Below are 15,897 nucleotides of genomic sequence, written 5' to 3'. Positions count from 1 at the left end.
CCAATTTGGTTCACCCAATCTATATGTAGATTGAAGTCACCCATTATAACTACTGTTCCTTTATTGCACACATTTCTAATTTCCTGTTTAATGCCATCCCCAACCTCACTACTACTGTTAGGTGGCCTGTACACAACTCCCACCAGCGTTTTCTGCCCCTTAGTGTTATGCAGCTGTACCCATATCGATTCCACATCCTCCAGGCTAATGTCCTTCCTTTCTATTGCGTTAACCTCCTCTCTAACCAGCAATGCTACCCCACCTCCTTTTCTTTCCCGTCTATCCCTCCTGAATATTGAATATCCCTGGATATTGAGCACCCATCCTTGGTCACCCTAGAGCTATGTCTCTGTGATCCCAACTATATTATATTCATTAATAACTATATGCACATTCAATTCATCCACCTTGTTACGAATGCTCCTCGCATTGACACACAAAGCCTTCAGGCTTGTTTTTACAACACTCTTAGCCCTTATACAATTATGTTGAAAAGTGGCCCTTTTTGCTTTTTGCCCTGGATTTGCCTGCCTGCCACTTTTACTTTTCACCTTACTACTTTTTGCTTCTACCCTCATTTTACACCCCTCTGTCTCTCTGCACTTGTTCCCATCCCCCTGCCACATTAGTTTAAAGCTTCCTGAACAGCTGTAGCAAATACTCCCCCTGTGACATTGGTTCCAGTTCAGCCCATGTGCAGACTGTCCTGTTTGTACCAGTCCCACCTCTCTCAGAATTGGGTTCCAATGCCCCAGAAATTTGAATCCCTCCCCCTTGCACCATTTTTCAAGCCACGTATTCATCTGAAATATCCTCCTGTTTCTACTCTGACTAGCACGTGGCACTGGTAGTAATCCAGAGATTATTATCTTTGCGGTCCTACTTTTTAGTTTATCTCCTAACTCCCTAAATTCACCTTGTAGGACCTCATTCCATTTTTTACCTATATTGTTGGTACCTATGTGCACCACGACCACTGGCTGTTCACCCTCCCATTCCAGAATGTCCTGCAGCCGCTCAGAGACATCCTTGACCCTTACACCAGGGAGGCAACATACCATCCTGGAGTCTCGTTTGCGGCTGCAGAAACGCCTATCTATTCCCCTTACAATCAAATCCCCTATCACTATAGCTCTCCCACTCCTTTTCCTTCCCTCCTGTGCTGCAAAGCCACCCATGGTGCAATGAACTCGGCTGCTCCTGCCTTCCCCTGATGAGACATCTCCCCCAACAGTATCCAAAACAGTATATCTGTTTTGGAGGGAGATGACCTCAGGGGACTCCTGCACTACCTGCCTACTGCTACGCTGTTTGGTGGCCACCCCTTCCCTTTCTGCCTGTGTAACCTTTACCTGCGGTGTGGCCAACTCACTGAACGTGCTATTCACAACTTTCTCAGCATCGCAGATGCTCCAGTATGAATCCAATCGCAGCTCCAGACGCTCAATGCGGTCTGCTAGAAGCTGCAGCTGGACACACTTCATGCACACATAGTCGTCAGGGACACTGGAAGTATCCCTGATTTCCCACATGCTGCAGGATGAACAAACCACGGGGCCAATCTCAGCTGCCATGACCTACCCAATACTTGCCTCAACTTTTGAAACTTTCTCCTTTGAAAGGAATTTACCTGGCCTCACCTCACTTGGAGTGAAGTTTGTCCTCAGCCTCTTCTCGTCGAAACCTCTCGAGTCAAAGCCTCAAATCTCCACTCCTTCAGTGGCCCACTCACTCACTAGCCACTTTCCTGTGATATGTGATATGTAATCCAAGTGATTGGGCTAATCGCATCTATAGAAGTTTGTCAAAGTTTTCGATGTAATGCTGAATCTTTGCAAACTCCAAAGCAAGTAGAGACACTGCTGTTCCTTCATAATTGCGCTTACATGCTGGGCCCAGCTCAGATCTTCTGAAATGGTGACACTGAGCAATTTAAAGTTGCTGACTCCCTCCACCTCTGATCCTCCGGATTTCTCCTCCTGAAGTCAATAATCAGCTCCTTGGTCTTGCTGACATTGAGTGAGAGGTTGTTGTTGTGGCACCACTCAGCCAGATTTTCAATCTCCCTCCTATATGCTGTGGGCGGTGGGGTGGAGATGTGTCTCTGCAAAGGACATGTAAGGCCCTCTTTCCCTCCGCTAGCCTGCAAGTCACTCTCAGTCAAGGTGTAGAACCTGCTTGGCTCCCCCCAGTCAGGGTATCGCAAAGCCATGGGAGCAGGTGCTGGTTGGTCGTATGGGCAGCTGGTGCATATCACAAGTACTGGTAATATGACCACTGACGCCAGGCAGACAATCTCTGAAGAGTATTGATAATGGCTGGGGTCACCTGTCTTGTAAAGACACTGCCCAGAAGAAGGCAATAACAAATCACTTCTGTAGAGAAATTTGCCAAGGACAGTCATGGTCATGGATAGACCATGATCACCCATATCACATAATATGGCACATAACAAACAAACCTATATGCTGATTCGCCACCACCTTAGATACGGCCAATGCCAGTGGTGTCATCAGCAAACTTAAATATGGTGTTGGAACTGTGCTTAGCCTCGGTCATAAGTATAAAGTGAGTAGAGCAGGGGGATAAGCACAGAGCCTTGTGGTGTACTTGTACTGAGGGAGATTGTGGAGGAGACGTTGTTGCCAATCTGAACTGAATGGAGTCTGCAAGAGAAAAAATCATGGATCCAATTGCACAAGGAGGTATTGAGGCTGAGGTATTGAAGCATATTGATTAGTTTTGAGGGGATGATGGATGCTCTTTATCAAGCTATAGTCAGTAAAGAGCATCCGATGTATGCATCTTTGCTGTCCAGATGTTCCAGGGTTAAGCGTAGAAACAATGAATGACATCTGCTGTTGACTTGTTGTACTGGTAGGCAAAATGGAATGAATCCAAATTGCTTACAGGCAGGAGCTGATATGTATTATCACTAACCTCTCAAAGCACTTCATCACAATGCATGTAAGTGCTACTGAACGATAGTCATTGAAGCACATTCTTCTTAGGCACTGGTATAATTGAAGCCTGCTTGAAGCAGGTAGGTACCACATGCAATCAAAGTGAAACATTAAAGATCTCAATGAGCACTCCAGCCAGTTATCAGCACAGGTCTTGGGTACTCCAGGTATCCCATCTGGGCTGGATGCTTTCTGTGGATTCTTCCTCTTGAAGGATGTGCTCACCTTGGTCTCAGAGACTGAAATCACAAGGTCATTGGGTTCTGTGGGAGTTTGTGCCTTCTCTGAATCACCAGTTCAGTCCATTCGGTGTATCAAGAAGCCCTCGGGTTCAAAGTGAGACGTGTCTCCATGAAACACAGAATGCAACATTTCCTCATTTCCCTTTGATACAGCAATCTTGCCTTTAGGTCCTCAGTCTTGTTCTCCAGCAACTGTACAATTGCTAACACAATGCTGGGTAGAGGAACTATCATTGCTTGGCATTTCAGCTTGGCTTGGAGTACTCCCCGCCTCCCAACGATCTTCATCCACTTATAAGTGCTGAACCTGTGTGCTTTGGAGGTCCACTGAGCCCTTCAGAAGATTGTGAAATCACTAGTTCATTAAGACAGTACATTGCTTTAATGGAAATTACAGGCTGCAGATTGCAGTGAGAGTAGTTCAGAAGACGTATATTTAGAAGTTTAGTACGCAGCCTGCAACACGTCATTGTGAATCACCAGCACCATCTTAGCATCTTGGAATCTTGTGGAAGGAGATTAAAGAATTCTTCCAAAGTTGTGATAGATATTTGTCCCTCAATCAAGATCACCTAAAAATAGAAAACCTATTTATTAGCCATTTGTAGAATCTTGACTCTGTACTTGCTTTTATCAGATGGACTGTGTTGAGGATGCAGGTGTATAAGAACTGTACATCAGTCTTTCCTCATTCACAAACCGTTCCTCTGTTTGATGTCTTAATAAGTGAGTACTCTATCAATTACTCTAAGTAATTGGGTTAAAATAGTGGGAAAATAAACTTCATCAATGATCTAATGCACCTATTCTGCAATTCCATTCCTCTCACACCTTTTAAATATAAGTCTTACTTTATTAAGACATTTTAATTTAACTTTGCATATTAATGAAATGCTCCTTTAGAGAAATTCTGTCCCTTCCCACAATTCTCTGTCAATGATAATACAGCTATCTATCAATAATATTGTAGTGTCTGAATCAACAGCATTTAATAAAAGTTTGTTGCTCTTTCTGCTGTTTTCATTGATTAGATACGTTACTGAGTTTGTGGATTTGGGTAATGTCTCTGCTTTAAGAACTTTTCGTGTTCTGCGGGCATTGAAAACCATTACAGTTATTCCAGGTAGGTGCTGGGAAAATAAATGTGTGTGTTTATTATGCTGCTGGTTAGATTATGTAAATAAATTATTCACTTCAACTAGCATGGCTGCTAAATATATGTTCAACTAGAATATAGATACTCAGACAAAAATGCATCATTTCTAAGGAATGAGGCAATCTTATCAAACTGCAAGGTTCTTAGACTAGCTTGGGGTAGATGCTGAGAGGATATTTTTGCTCATGAACAGGTCAGAACTAGACAGCATAGTCTCAAAATAGGGGCACCCATTTAACATCCTCTCCTTTTCAGAGAAATGTTAGAAAGTATGAAAATACCCGTGAGAGTCTTCAAGAATTTGTAAATACAAATATCAACTGCCAGGTTATGAATAAAGGCAATTACACAGGGTTTATCTGAGCTGGCATGAGAGAGGGATGTTAATCCTGTGGAATGGAATTCTTTTCATTTCAACTTCCACTGTCAGAATCCCTTTAAAAGTAATGCCTTGACAGGTGCACAAAGTTCCCACTACACTGCTCTAACAATATTCCACGACTCAGAAGAGGATTTTGTGTTAGTAATTCTATATCAACTCCAGCCATCTAATGATCTCTCTTTGTGGGACTGCCACCTAATGCACAATTAGGATTTTTGTTTTAATCTTCTTTTAAATCTACAGGAAGTAGAACAAGTCCAAATGTAGGATCCATGGAATGTTAAGAGCAAGGAGACAGATTTGAATTCCTCTCTCAGAAATGACAGGCAGGCTTCTAAAACAGTGCAAGTCTTTGATTGCATTGATAATAATAACTTTCATTATCAAAATTCATAGTCCACTTTATTGAGCTACAGTGTATAGACTATTTACCACAGTGGGTGTTTCTTTATAAGGCATTGAGTTATATGTAGTTTTTTTAAACAAAATATACTTTATTCAAAAATAAAATTAAATACAATAAACCATTCAATGACTCTCAATCCTTTACAACTGTTTCCATTACGGTCTTTACATTTTCACACTTTTCGCCACCCACGTGGCACTCTGTTATTCCATATTCACATTCCCTTGTTGAGGGGTATACACCCCACCCCCCACTCCTGTGGGAGAAGAACCCTAGACTGTGGTCCTTCCCCACCAGGCCCTTGCGGTGGCTGCACCATGTTTGAGTGCGTCTCTCAGCACGTACTCCTGCAGCCGAGGATGTGCCAGTCGGCAGCATTCCCCCACGGACATCTCCGTGTGCTGGTAGACCATCAAGTTTCGGTAGTTTCTGTCAGTTAACAATGTCTCAGTAAAAGAGATATGATGATCATTTAGGGGATAATCAAAAAGCAACTAGCAGAGGAACTCCTTAAAGTTGTGATGACAATGTTAAAACTTTAATTTTTAAAATAACTATCTAATTAAATCCCAATTTGTGCTGAATTTTAAATGGAAAGGCAAATTCATTGCTGCTGTACTTTGTAATTAGTAAGATATACATTCATGGCATAAAACATACTCCTATCATCGGACAAGGATTCATTATAACGGCATGTTTTTTTCTGTTTGTTAGGATTGAAAACTATTGTTGGAGCTCTGATCCAGTCGGTAAAGAAATTATCCGATGTGATGATTCTGACCGTTTTTTGCTTAAGTGTATTTGCACTTATTGGTCTCCAGCTTTTTATGGGAAATTTGAGGCACAAATGTGTGATATGGCCTCCACCAGCAGAACTGTTTTACAATAATACCTTCATTGAAGATGGGTCCGGAATGGACAATTTGGTTGGTAACATCACTGGTGGATTTAACTGGCATGACTACGTTAATAATGAAGGTACAGTCTGTGTAACTTACATGACTTCTGATTAAGTATTCTCTTCCTAACGCAGTTCCTTGGGGTCAAGGATGACGCTTCCATTCTGATTTTGAAGTGACTGATGAGGCCAATGTGGGTATCATAGATCCTTCAATAGATGGGGCAGTTGGAACAAGACAAAATGGAGGGGTCTGAGATTTTAGAGATGATACACTCTTTCTTCTGGCTATCTGAATCAGAATCAGAATTAATATCATTGGTATATGTCATGAAATCTGTTGTTTTGCGGCAGCAGTACATTGCAATACATAATAATAAAAACCATAAAGTTACAATAAAAAATATATATAAAAATGAAAATTAAATTAAATAAGTAGTATAAAATGAGAGGAAAAGTACTGAGGTAGTTGTCATGGGTTCATTGTTCATTCAGAAATCTGATGGCAGAGAGCAAGAAGCTGTTCCTAAAACATTAAGTGTGTCTTCAGGCTCCTGTATCTCCTCCTTGATGGCAGCAATGAGAAACGAGCATGTCCTGGATGATGGGGGTCCCTAATGGAGGATGCTGACTTTTTGAGGCATTGCATTTTGAAGGTGTCCTCAATGCTGGGGAGGCTGGTGCCCATGATGGAGCTGGCTGAGTTTATAACTTCCTGCAGCTTTTTCCGTTCCTGTGCAGTGGTTCCTCCATACCAGACGGTGATGCCACCAGTTAGAATGCTCTTCACCGTACATCTGTAGAAATTTGTGAGTGTCTTTAGTGATATACAATTTCCCTCAAACTCCTAATAAGATATAGCTGCTATTGTACCTTCTTTCTAATTGCATCAAAATGTTGTGCATAGGAACTTGAGACAGCTCACATTTCCCACTTCTGATTCCTCAATGAGGACTGTTGTGTGTTTCCTTGACTTCTTCTTCATGAAGTCCTCAATCAATTCCTTGGTCTTACTGACATTGAATATAAGGTTGTTGCCGTGGCACCATTCAACCTGCTGATTTATCTCGCTTCTGTATGCTTCCTCATCACCATCTGAAATTCTGCCAACAATAGTTAAATCATTGACAAATTTATAAGTGGTGTTTGAGCTGTGCCTACCCACACAATCATGGGTGTAGAGAGAGTGCGGCAGTGGGCTAAGCATCCATCCTTGAGGTGCGCCAGTGTTGATTGTCAGTGAGGAGGAGATGGTATTTCTGATCGGCACTGACTGTGATCTTCCAGCGAGGAATCCAGTTGCAGAGGGAGGTACAGAAGCCCAGGTTTTGGAGCTTGTTGATTAGAATTCAGCGTATGATTGTGTTGAACACTGAGCTGTAGTCAATAAACAGCAGCCTGATGTAGATATTGCTGTTGTCCAGGTGATCCAAGGCCAAGTAGAGAGCCAGTGAGATTGCATCTTTCGTAGACCTGCTGTAGTGATAGGCAATAGGCAAGTTGCAGTGCACAATTTGACAGTATGGAATTAAGTTTCTCATTGCTATCCTGAGCAGTCATGGGCCAGGGATTCCTAGAGTCTATGTAGATGTTGACTTTTTTAAAAGAAGAGTTTCAGAACATCCTTGATTCAGGGTGGTTATCACAGAGTTTGAAAAAGACTGTCCATTTCACAGGTTTGATGCTGGTCTAGTGACCAGTGTGGCTTTCCAGCAGAGCTGAATTTGGGCCTCCTGGTGGCCTGGTAGAGAAGACTGATATTGATTTGATTATCCTTCCAGTGAATTTGAAAGATTTTGCAGAGACACTGTTCGTGCTACCTTTCCAGTGCCTAGAGTCAGGTATCACTACTTCCCTGTAGTCTGTGAGCTTTGTATCAGGTTAAAACTCTTAATTTTCAAACACCCTATTCTTCAGTCAACCTAAGTCTGTGCTGGCATAATGGTGGCTCTTGAAATATGGAAAGTGATCCACATTTTTCATTTTTTTACTGTGAACCTTTATTTTTGGAGAATGGTCTTGCACAGTGGAAGCAGACAATTAGAAGACCTTTCACAAACATTGTGAAGACCAATCTTCTCCTATTGTTTAAGTATTAAGTTGGCAATGACTTGGAGCGCAACCCCAAAACCTGCAGAAGATCTTCTTATTGCAGCTTGCCTACTGAGATTATTTAACCTTTGTTCTAGTGTATGGGCACCAGTGATTGAACAAGTACCCTTTAGTGCTGTAAATTGTACTTAAATCCAAAAGGATGCTTGTTGAAAGTGAGGTACAGAATTCTGTTGAAGAAGATTGAAAAGGTGGGCTAACAATATTCTGCATTGTGATTGATATTCATCAGCCACTGTCTGCTCTTCAGTAACCATAAATGCTTCTTGTCCATATTAGTCTGTTAAATGGATAAATATGAAGGAGTTTGCCACCACTGTTTCACATTGATACCATCACAAATGCAGAACTTTCCTCCTTCAAAGCTCTGCCCATTTTGTTGAATCCCTGTTATAATATCCACTATAGTGATACTAAACAGGTATTTTATTCTGACTTCTAGTCTTTTTAAGCATTTTTGTGTCAGAATTAACGTTGCTCTTCTCCCAGCCAGTCAACTAACTGAACCCCTCGAAGTATCTTGATCACAATTTCAGAAACTCTTCGATGGTTAAGGAACAGATGCTGTTGAATGGTTGTGGAATTGCCCATTCTCTTGAACAGACCAGGTTTTACAGATTTGGATGAGATGCATTGTTTTTTTTATTGATAATGCGCTTAACTTCTTACTTCCACACTTTCTATCCTAGCATTCTTCCGCCGACTGTTGTAAGCCAATGGTTGTCAGGTATTGCAGAAGCAAAGCTGTAGCCATTGATCCTGCTTTACTTTTGAAAAGAATATAACTTTAATCCAATAGGGGATGAACAAAAATTATTTCACTCTGATGATGGTAAGAATCTGGATGAGAATACTGTATATGTACATCCTCATTTCATTTGAACAGTACATGAAGTGTGACTTTAGTTGTGAAGCTCCTTTTTCCAATTGGTGTGGACAAAGATTAGCTTTATTTGTTATATGTACATCGAAACATACAGTGAAATGCGTTGTTTGCTTCAATGCCCAACACAATCTGAGGATGTGCTGGGGGCAGCCCGCAAGTGTCTCCAAGCATCCAGCGCTAACATAGCATGCCCATAATTTAATAACCCTAACCATGCTGTTCATCTTTGGAACATTGGAGGAAGCCAGATAACTCGGAGGAAACCCATGCGGTCACGGATAATGTGGGTTGAATGATCTTGTTCTGCATCCTAAATTGTCTAAGACTCTCCTATTCAATAACTCAGTGAGGTACAAAGGATAATCACATATTTTCTAAATTACTCTTTAACATCCTACTGTAAATGCAGATAAGAAAGACAATTTATTATCGATTCCAATCAAAGTAAGCTGCAGAAAGGAGGAAATACCAATGACAAGTAGAGAAGACTCTAAAGACCTTAATGTCACAAGCGCAAGAGTTTGCATTTGTCTTTGTGCATGGGCAACCTAAGAATGCTAAAAATATTTTTGTTTTTTTTTGAACCCCAAGAAAATCACTACTTTCTTGAAGATGCTGCTGATGCTCTGCTGTGTGGGAATGGCTCAGATGCTGGGTAGGTTACCTCCTCTTATTTTCAATTCCTGATATAACAATCACATTGGAAAGCTGCAGAAACCTTTGGGCTGGGTCTATCACTGCATGATTATTTCAATACTGAGCAGCGGGAAAGTGAATCAACAGTTGATGGGCAGGAAATGTGACAGAACCACCTGTTCTTAGTGATAAATCTCTGATTGAGTGCACATGTATACAGAGATTGTTCTTTTAACTTAAGAGGAATTAATATGTTTTATTTTCCTCTGTTGGCTACTTTTAACGCGCTGCTTAACATATTGTCAGCCAGAGCTGAGTACGGGCCCTCTGGTGTCTGGCTTGGAAGGTTGTGTATTCAGTTCCCACTCCTGAAATCTGAGTCCACAATCCTCTCATTTAGAGTAGAGCGAGTCCTGAATGTCACCACCAGTTCCCGGCCTTCTCCTCATAACCTTTGATGTCATGTCCAGTCAAGAACCTATCAAGCTCTGCCTTAACTACACCCAAAAACCTGGCCTCACAGCTTCCTGTGGTAACAAATTCCAGAAATTCACCACCTCTAGCTAAAGAAATTTCTCCACATCTATGTTTTAAATGGACAGCCCTTTATCCTGAGGCTGTGCCCTCTTGTCCTAAACTCCCCCACCATGGAAAACATCCTTTGCATATCCACTCTGTCTAGGCCTTTCAACATTCAAAAGGTTTTAATGAGATTCCACCCCCCCCCCCATCATTCTTCTAAATTCTAGCGAGTACAGACACAAAGCCATCAAACATTCCTCATATGATAACCCTTTCATTCCTGGAATCATCCTTGTGAACCTCCTCTGAACCCTCTCCAATGCCAGCACATCTTTTCTAAGATGAGGAGCCCAAAACTGTTCACAATACTCAAGGTGAGGCCTCACCAGTACCCCAGCATCACATCCCCGCTCTTGTATTCTAGACCTCTGGAAATGAATGCTAACATTGCATTTGCCTTCCTCACCTCCAACTCAACCTACAAGTTAACCTTTTGGGTGTTCTGCACAAGGACTCCCAAGTCGCTTTGCATCTCAGATTTTTGGATTTTCTCCCCATTTAGAACATAGTCTGCATATTTCTTCATTTCTTAATCATCTCTCTTCTTGGGTTGATATTCAATACTTCCATTTGATATTAATGAGACAACTTCATCCAAGCTTTCTGTTGTGACAAAGCTTTAAAAAAAACTGATGAATATATTATATTGAATATGAAGTACCATAATCAATCAGAGAATTTCAGTTTCTCATTGAAGATAGTATGGACTATCTGAGATTTAATATTTTGGTGAGACATTAACGTAAAGCCACTGCTTGTCTATTCAAATGAGTGAAAAAGGCACAGGGGAACTACATAAAAATGTGTAAGAACATTTTCTCAGTGTTGTGACCAACATTCTCCACTGAAGCAGATTACCTGCTTCGTTATTTCATTGTTATTTGCTAGGCCGTGCCAATGGAAAATTGGCTGCTGCTTTTGCCAGCATAAAAGCAGTGATAGTGAAATTCTTTAAGATCTCTCAAGAACATTATTTGTTTGCTGAGAGTGCTGCATGATAGGTATCATGCCATCACTTTCTGGTGTTGAATTTTCCCTAATTAATTATTTGCTGGCTTTTCCAGGAGATGTCCTGATGGTTATATGTGCATTAAGGCTGGGAGAAACCCTAACTATGGCTACACCAGTTATGATACCTTTAGTTGGGCATTTCTGGCACTTTTTCGACTTATGACTCAAGACTACTGGGAAAATCTTTTCCAGTTGGTAAGTGTTAGCAAACATTTTGCGCTGAATCTATTTTGCTTTCTCCCGTCACTCCTCACGCACAATTACTGAGTGGAGTTAGAAAGGACCTCAGTAGTTTTTGTAAAACGATTTGGTATGAATGCTCCAAACGAGCTGAGAAAGCTGAGCAGACTGGATATGCAAAATTGTGCAGCACACTGCAAGGATGCTCTGTAGGTGGCCATGAAGAGCTGGAAGCTATTATGCTTAGGGAGAAAAAGCTAAAGCAAAATATAGCCATAAGCTATTTTTGTATATTTATAACATCTCACTGGTATTATTAAAAGTACAGTCTTCTTTCTCTATCTGCTTCTCATGCATTTCTTCAGAATCTAACCTTCCCTTTAAACTAATTTTATTTTTCTTCATTTCTATCTGTAAGTTTCTATTTATTTCTGCCTTCCTACTCACTGCTTTCTATCTCTATTGCATTCATTTGCTTTCTGTCACACTCTTTACCCACCCTATTCCACCTTCTTCTCCAGTTATATTGATGTGAGAAAAGATATGGTGCTATTATTAATGATGTGCTTTACTTGCTCTGAAGGGTTTTAATTCTAGTGTCTCTAGAGATAAAATTTACTGCCTATGAGTTTCATCTTGATTGCTTTGGTCTTTCCAGTGCAATTTCCTTGATGTAAGCAAAAAGTTGTGCAACTTAAAGCATGAATTGTATTCAATACAATTGGAGTTTCCGCAATCTTTCAACTCTTTTTTAAAAACATTGTGTTGGAACCTGGTCCCATCTACAAAGCTGGCCACATTTCCAGAGGGAATTGATCATAAAGGGTGTTTCCACTAATTGTGCCCAAATGCAGGCTTTCAAGAGAGCATGGACTTATTGAGATCATTCTTTTGCTGGCAAGATATGTTTTGAATGATTTTTTTTATGCTTTGAATGTTTTTTTTTAGCTTATTAAGGGAGTATTTCTAAACTGCCATCTTACAAGAAAACTTTCAAAAGTCAGTTAAAATTTCTTATTCACAGCAGCGAGTTTTTTGTTGTTGCAAAAAAATCTTTAGGATGTTTATTAGTTAGACTTTATTGAGCTACTACTTTCAAAGGTATCAGCAAATATTTTTAAAACCTGATTTTATTGTCTTAACAGACTTGCCTTTTGATATTGGTAGATTTTGCATTCAGCATTATTAAAATAATTTTGAGCTGATAGAATAAAAACATTTAGTTTTCAAAATGGATGCAAATTTTTGTAAAGTGCAATGTAGTTATCAACCGTGCTCAAAGTGAACATTTAATTGAGTTCATTTACGTTAACCTGCTTTGTTTTATTGAAATCACACCTTATATGAAAATAAGTGCATTTTGTCTTGCTCAGTCCTGCCCTGAGCTTCAACTAAAAATCAGTAATGAAGGAACACAAAATGCTGCCTGGCCTGCTGAGTTCCTCCCGCATTTTGTGTTGCTCGGATTTCCAGCATCTGCAGATCTTCTTTTGTCAGTAATGAAGATGGTAGTCAGGCTTTCACTTGGATGTTTCAAAGAGGCCAAGAAACATACAGATGAGAGTGCAGCAAAATCACCATTCACATCTTACAAAAAGTACTCTTTGCCAATTTAATCAGAGACACCTACTTACTATATTGCCAATTTTTAACTTTTAAACAGCCAATAACAAATTCCTTAAATCTGTACTTGACTGTATATACACAGTACTATGCAAAAGTCTTAGGCAAATATAAATAGCAATGGTGCCTAAGATGTTTGCACAGTACTGCATTGGTCAACATGGAGTGGAGAGCAAGTCTGCAAATCTGGCAAGAGCAAAGGATGTTGGAAATGGCGAGGGTGGATCACTTCGGCAGGAGTTTGGGGCATATGGCAGACAAGGTGTGCCAGAGGTGGTGTGGGGGGGAGGGGGGGTAGGACAGGTTCAGACACACCGAGCCCTGAGACACCAGGTCTCACAATCACTCTTTCCCTGTTCTCCATCTCCCTCTGGTGCTCCCCTCCCCCTTTCTTTCTCCCAAGGCCTCCTGTCCAATGATCCTTTCCCTTCTCCAGCTGAGTATCCCTTTTGCCAATCACCTTTCCAGCTCCTCCCCCTCCTGTCTTCTCCTATCATTTTGGATTTCCTCCTCCCCCTCCCCGTCCCACTTTCAAACCTCTTACTATCTTTTCGTTCAGTTAGTCCTGATGAAGGGTCTCGGCCCAAAACGTCAACTGTACTTCTTCCTATAGATGCTGCCTGACATGCTGCATTCCCCCAGCATTTTGTGTGTGTTGCTTGAATTTCCAGCTTCTGCAGATTTCCTCGTGTTTGTGTGATTATGTCATTGTTAGTCACCAGCTGTGGAAATTTCTAGAGATCGAATCCAGCTGTACCCAATTTACTGGTTAATTTACTGACGAAGGGTCTCGGCCCGAAACATCAACTGTACTTCTCCCTATAGATGCTGCCTGGCCTGTTGCATTCCACCAGCATTTTGTGTGTGTTGCATGACATAATCACACTCCACTTCAAGAGCCTCAGTAAAGATTGCCTCTATTAGAGTGTTCCGAGGTTAAGTGATTTTGATAGATATCAGTATCTGAAAAGCATAACTCCTATATTTGTTAGCATTCAGTGCCTGGGTCTATTTTTATGATGTTTGGAATAAGTTCAGTCTTATTTTTGAAAATTATGTTGCAAATCCTCACAAATTCTGGGAAATGACCATAACCAATTGGATACAGTTAGGTAATTGTCTTTGAGTCAGGAGGGCATTGGATCATAAATCCAGTTAGCCTGGTTTATAGACCAACGGTTGGGAAGATGTCGGAGTCAATTGTTAAGGATGAAGTGATGGAGTACTTGGTGACACAGGACAAGATAGGACAAAGTCAGCATGGTTTCCTTAAGGCAAAATCTTGCCGATGAACCCTTGGGGAGATTACAAGTAGGATAGATAAAAGGGATGCAGTGGATGTTGTATATTGGGACTTACAGAAGGCTGCTTACCAAGTTAAGTGCCCATGGTACTACAGGAAAGTTACTAACATTAGAGCATTCACGAGGAAATCTGCAGATGCTGGAAATTCAAACAACAACACACACAAAATGCTGGTGGAACACAGCAGGCCAGGCAGCATCTATAAGGAGAAGCACTGTCGACATTTTGGGCCAAAGGAGATGTCTTCCTTTTTTAAACAAAGGGGCTTCCCTTCTTCCACCATCAACTCTGCTCTCAAATGCATCTCTCCCATTTCCCGCACATCTGCCCTCACCCCATCCGCCCACCACCCCACTCGGGATAGGGTTCCCCTTGTCCTCACCTACCACCCCACCAACCTCCAGGTCCAACGTATAATTTTCCGTAACTTCCGCCACCTCCAATGGGATCCCACTACCAAGCACATCTTTCCCTCCCCCTCTCTTTCTGCTTTCCACAGGGATCGCTCCCTACGCAACTCCCTTGTCCACTCGTCCCCCCATCCCTTCCCACCAATCTCCCTCCTGGCACTTATCCTTGTAAGCGGAACAAGTGCTACACCTGCCCCCTTACACTTCCTCCCTCACCACCATTCAGGGCCCCAGACAGTCCTTCCAGGTGAGGCAACACTTCACCTGTGAGTCGGCTGGTGTGTTATACTGTGTCTGGGGCTCCCGGTGTGGCCTTTTATATATTGGTGAGACCCGACGCAGACTGGGAGACTGTTTCACTGAACACCTATGCTCTGTTCGCCAGAGAAAGCAGGATCTCCCAGTGGCCACACATTTTAATTCCACGTCCCATTCCCATTCTGATATGTCTATCCATGGCCTCCTCTACTGTCAAAATGAATCCAAACTCAGGTTGGAGGAACAACACCTTATATACCGGCTGGGTAGCCTCCAACCTGATGGTATGAACATTGACTTCTCTAACTTCTGTTAATGCCCCTCCTCCCCTTCTTTCCCCATCCCTGACATATTTAGTTGTTTGTTTTTTCCTCTCTCTCTCTGCCCATCACTCTGCCTGTTCTCCATCTCCCTCTGGTGCTCCCCTCCTCCTTTCTTTCTCCCTAGGCTTCCCGTCCCATGATCCTTTCCCTTCTCCAGCTCTGTATCACTTTTGCCAATCACTTTTCCAGCTCTTGGCTTCATCCCACCCCCTCCGGTCTTCTCCTATCATTTTGCATTACCCCTCCCCCCACTACTTTCAGAACATTAGAGCATTGGTTGATTGGTAGGAGGCAACGAGGGGGAATAAAAGGATCCTTTTCTGGTTGGCTGCTAGTGACGTTCCGCAGGAGTTGTTGTTGGAACCACTTCTTTTTATGCTGTATGTAAATGATATAAATAATGGAATAGATGGCTTTGTTGCCAAGTTTGCAGATGATATGAAGATTGGTGGAGGGATAGGTAGTGTTGAGGAAACAGGTAGGATGCAGAAGGACTTAGAGAGATTAGGAGAATGGGCAAGAAA

The 15,897-nt window shown here is 41.8% G+C and overlaps 1 protein-coding gene across 1 annotated transcript in view; it reads left to right on the top strand.

Annotated features, from left to right (window-relative positions):
- The window catches only part of scn4aa (sodium channel, voltage-gated, type IV, alpha, a), a 208,052-nt gene that overhangs the window by 101,901 nt on the left and 90,254 nt on the right, over nucleotides 1-15,897 (top strand). The window contains exons 6-9 of the mRNA XM_059955687.1: nucleotides 4,237-4,328; nucleotides 5,864-6,127; nucleotides 9,637-9,700; nucleotides 11,328-11,469. Of these exons, the coding sequence (XP_059811670.1) occupies nucleotides 4,237-4,328; nucleotides 5,864-6,127; nucleotides 9,637-9,700; nucleotides 11,328-11,469 (562 nt within the window). The remainder of the gene's footprint in view (nucleotides 1-4,236; nucleotides 4,329-5,863; nucleotides 6,128-9,636; nucleotides 9,701-11,327; nucleotides 11,470-15,897) is intronic.

The sequence above is a fragment of the Hypanus sabinus genome, chromosome X1, assembly GCF_030144855.1.
Source record: "Hypanus sabinus isolate sHypSab1 chromosome X1, sHypSab1.hap1, whole genome shotgun sequence".
Taxonomy (NCBI): Eukaryota; Metazoa; Chordata; class Chondrichthyes; order Myliobatiformes; family Dasyatidae; genus Hypanus; species Hypanus sabinus.
This window is presented reverse-complemented; position numbering and strand designations above follow the sequence as displayed.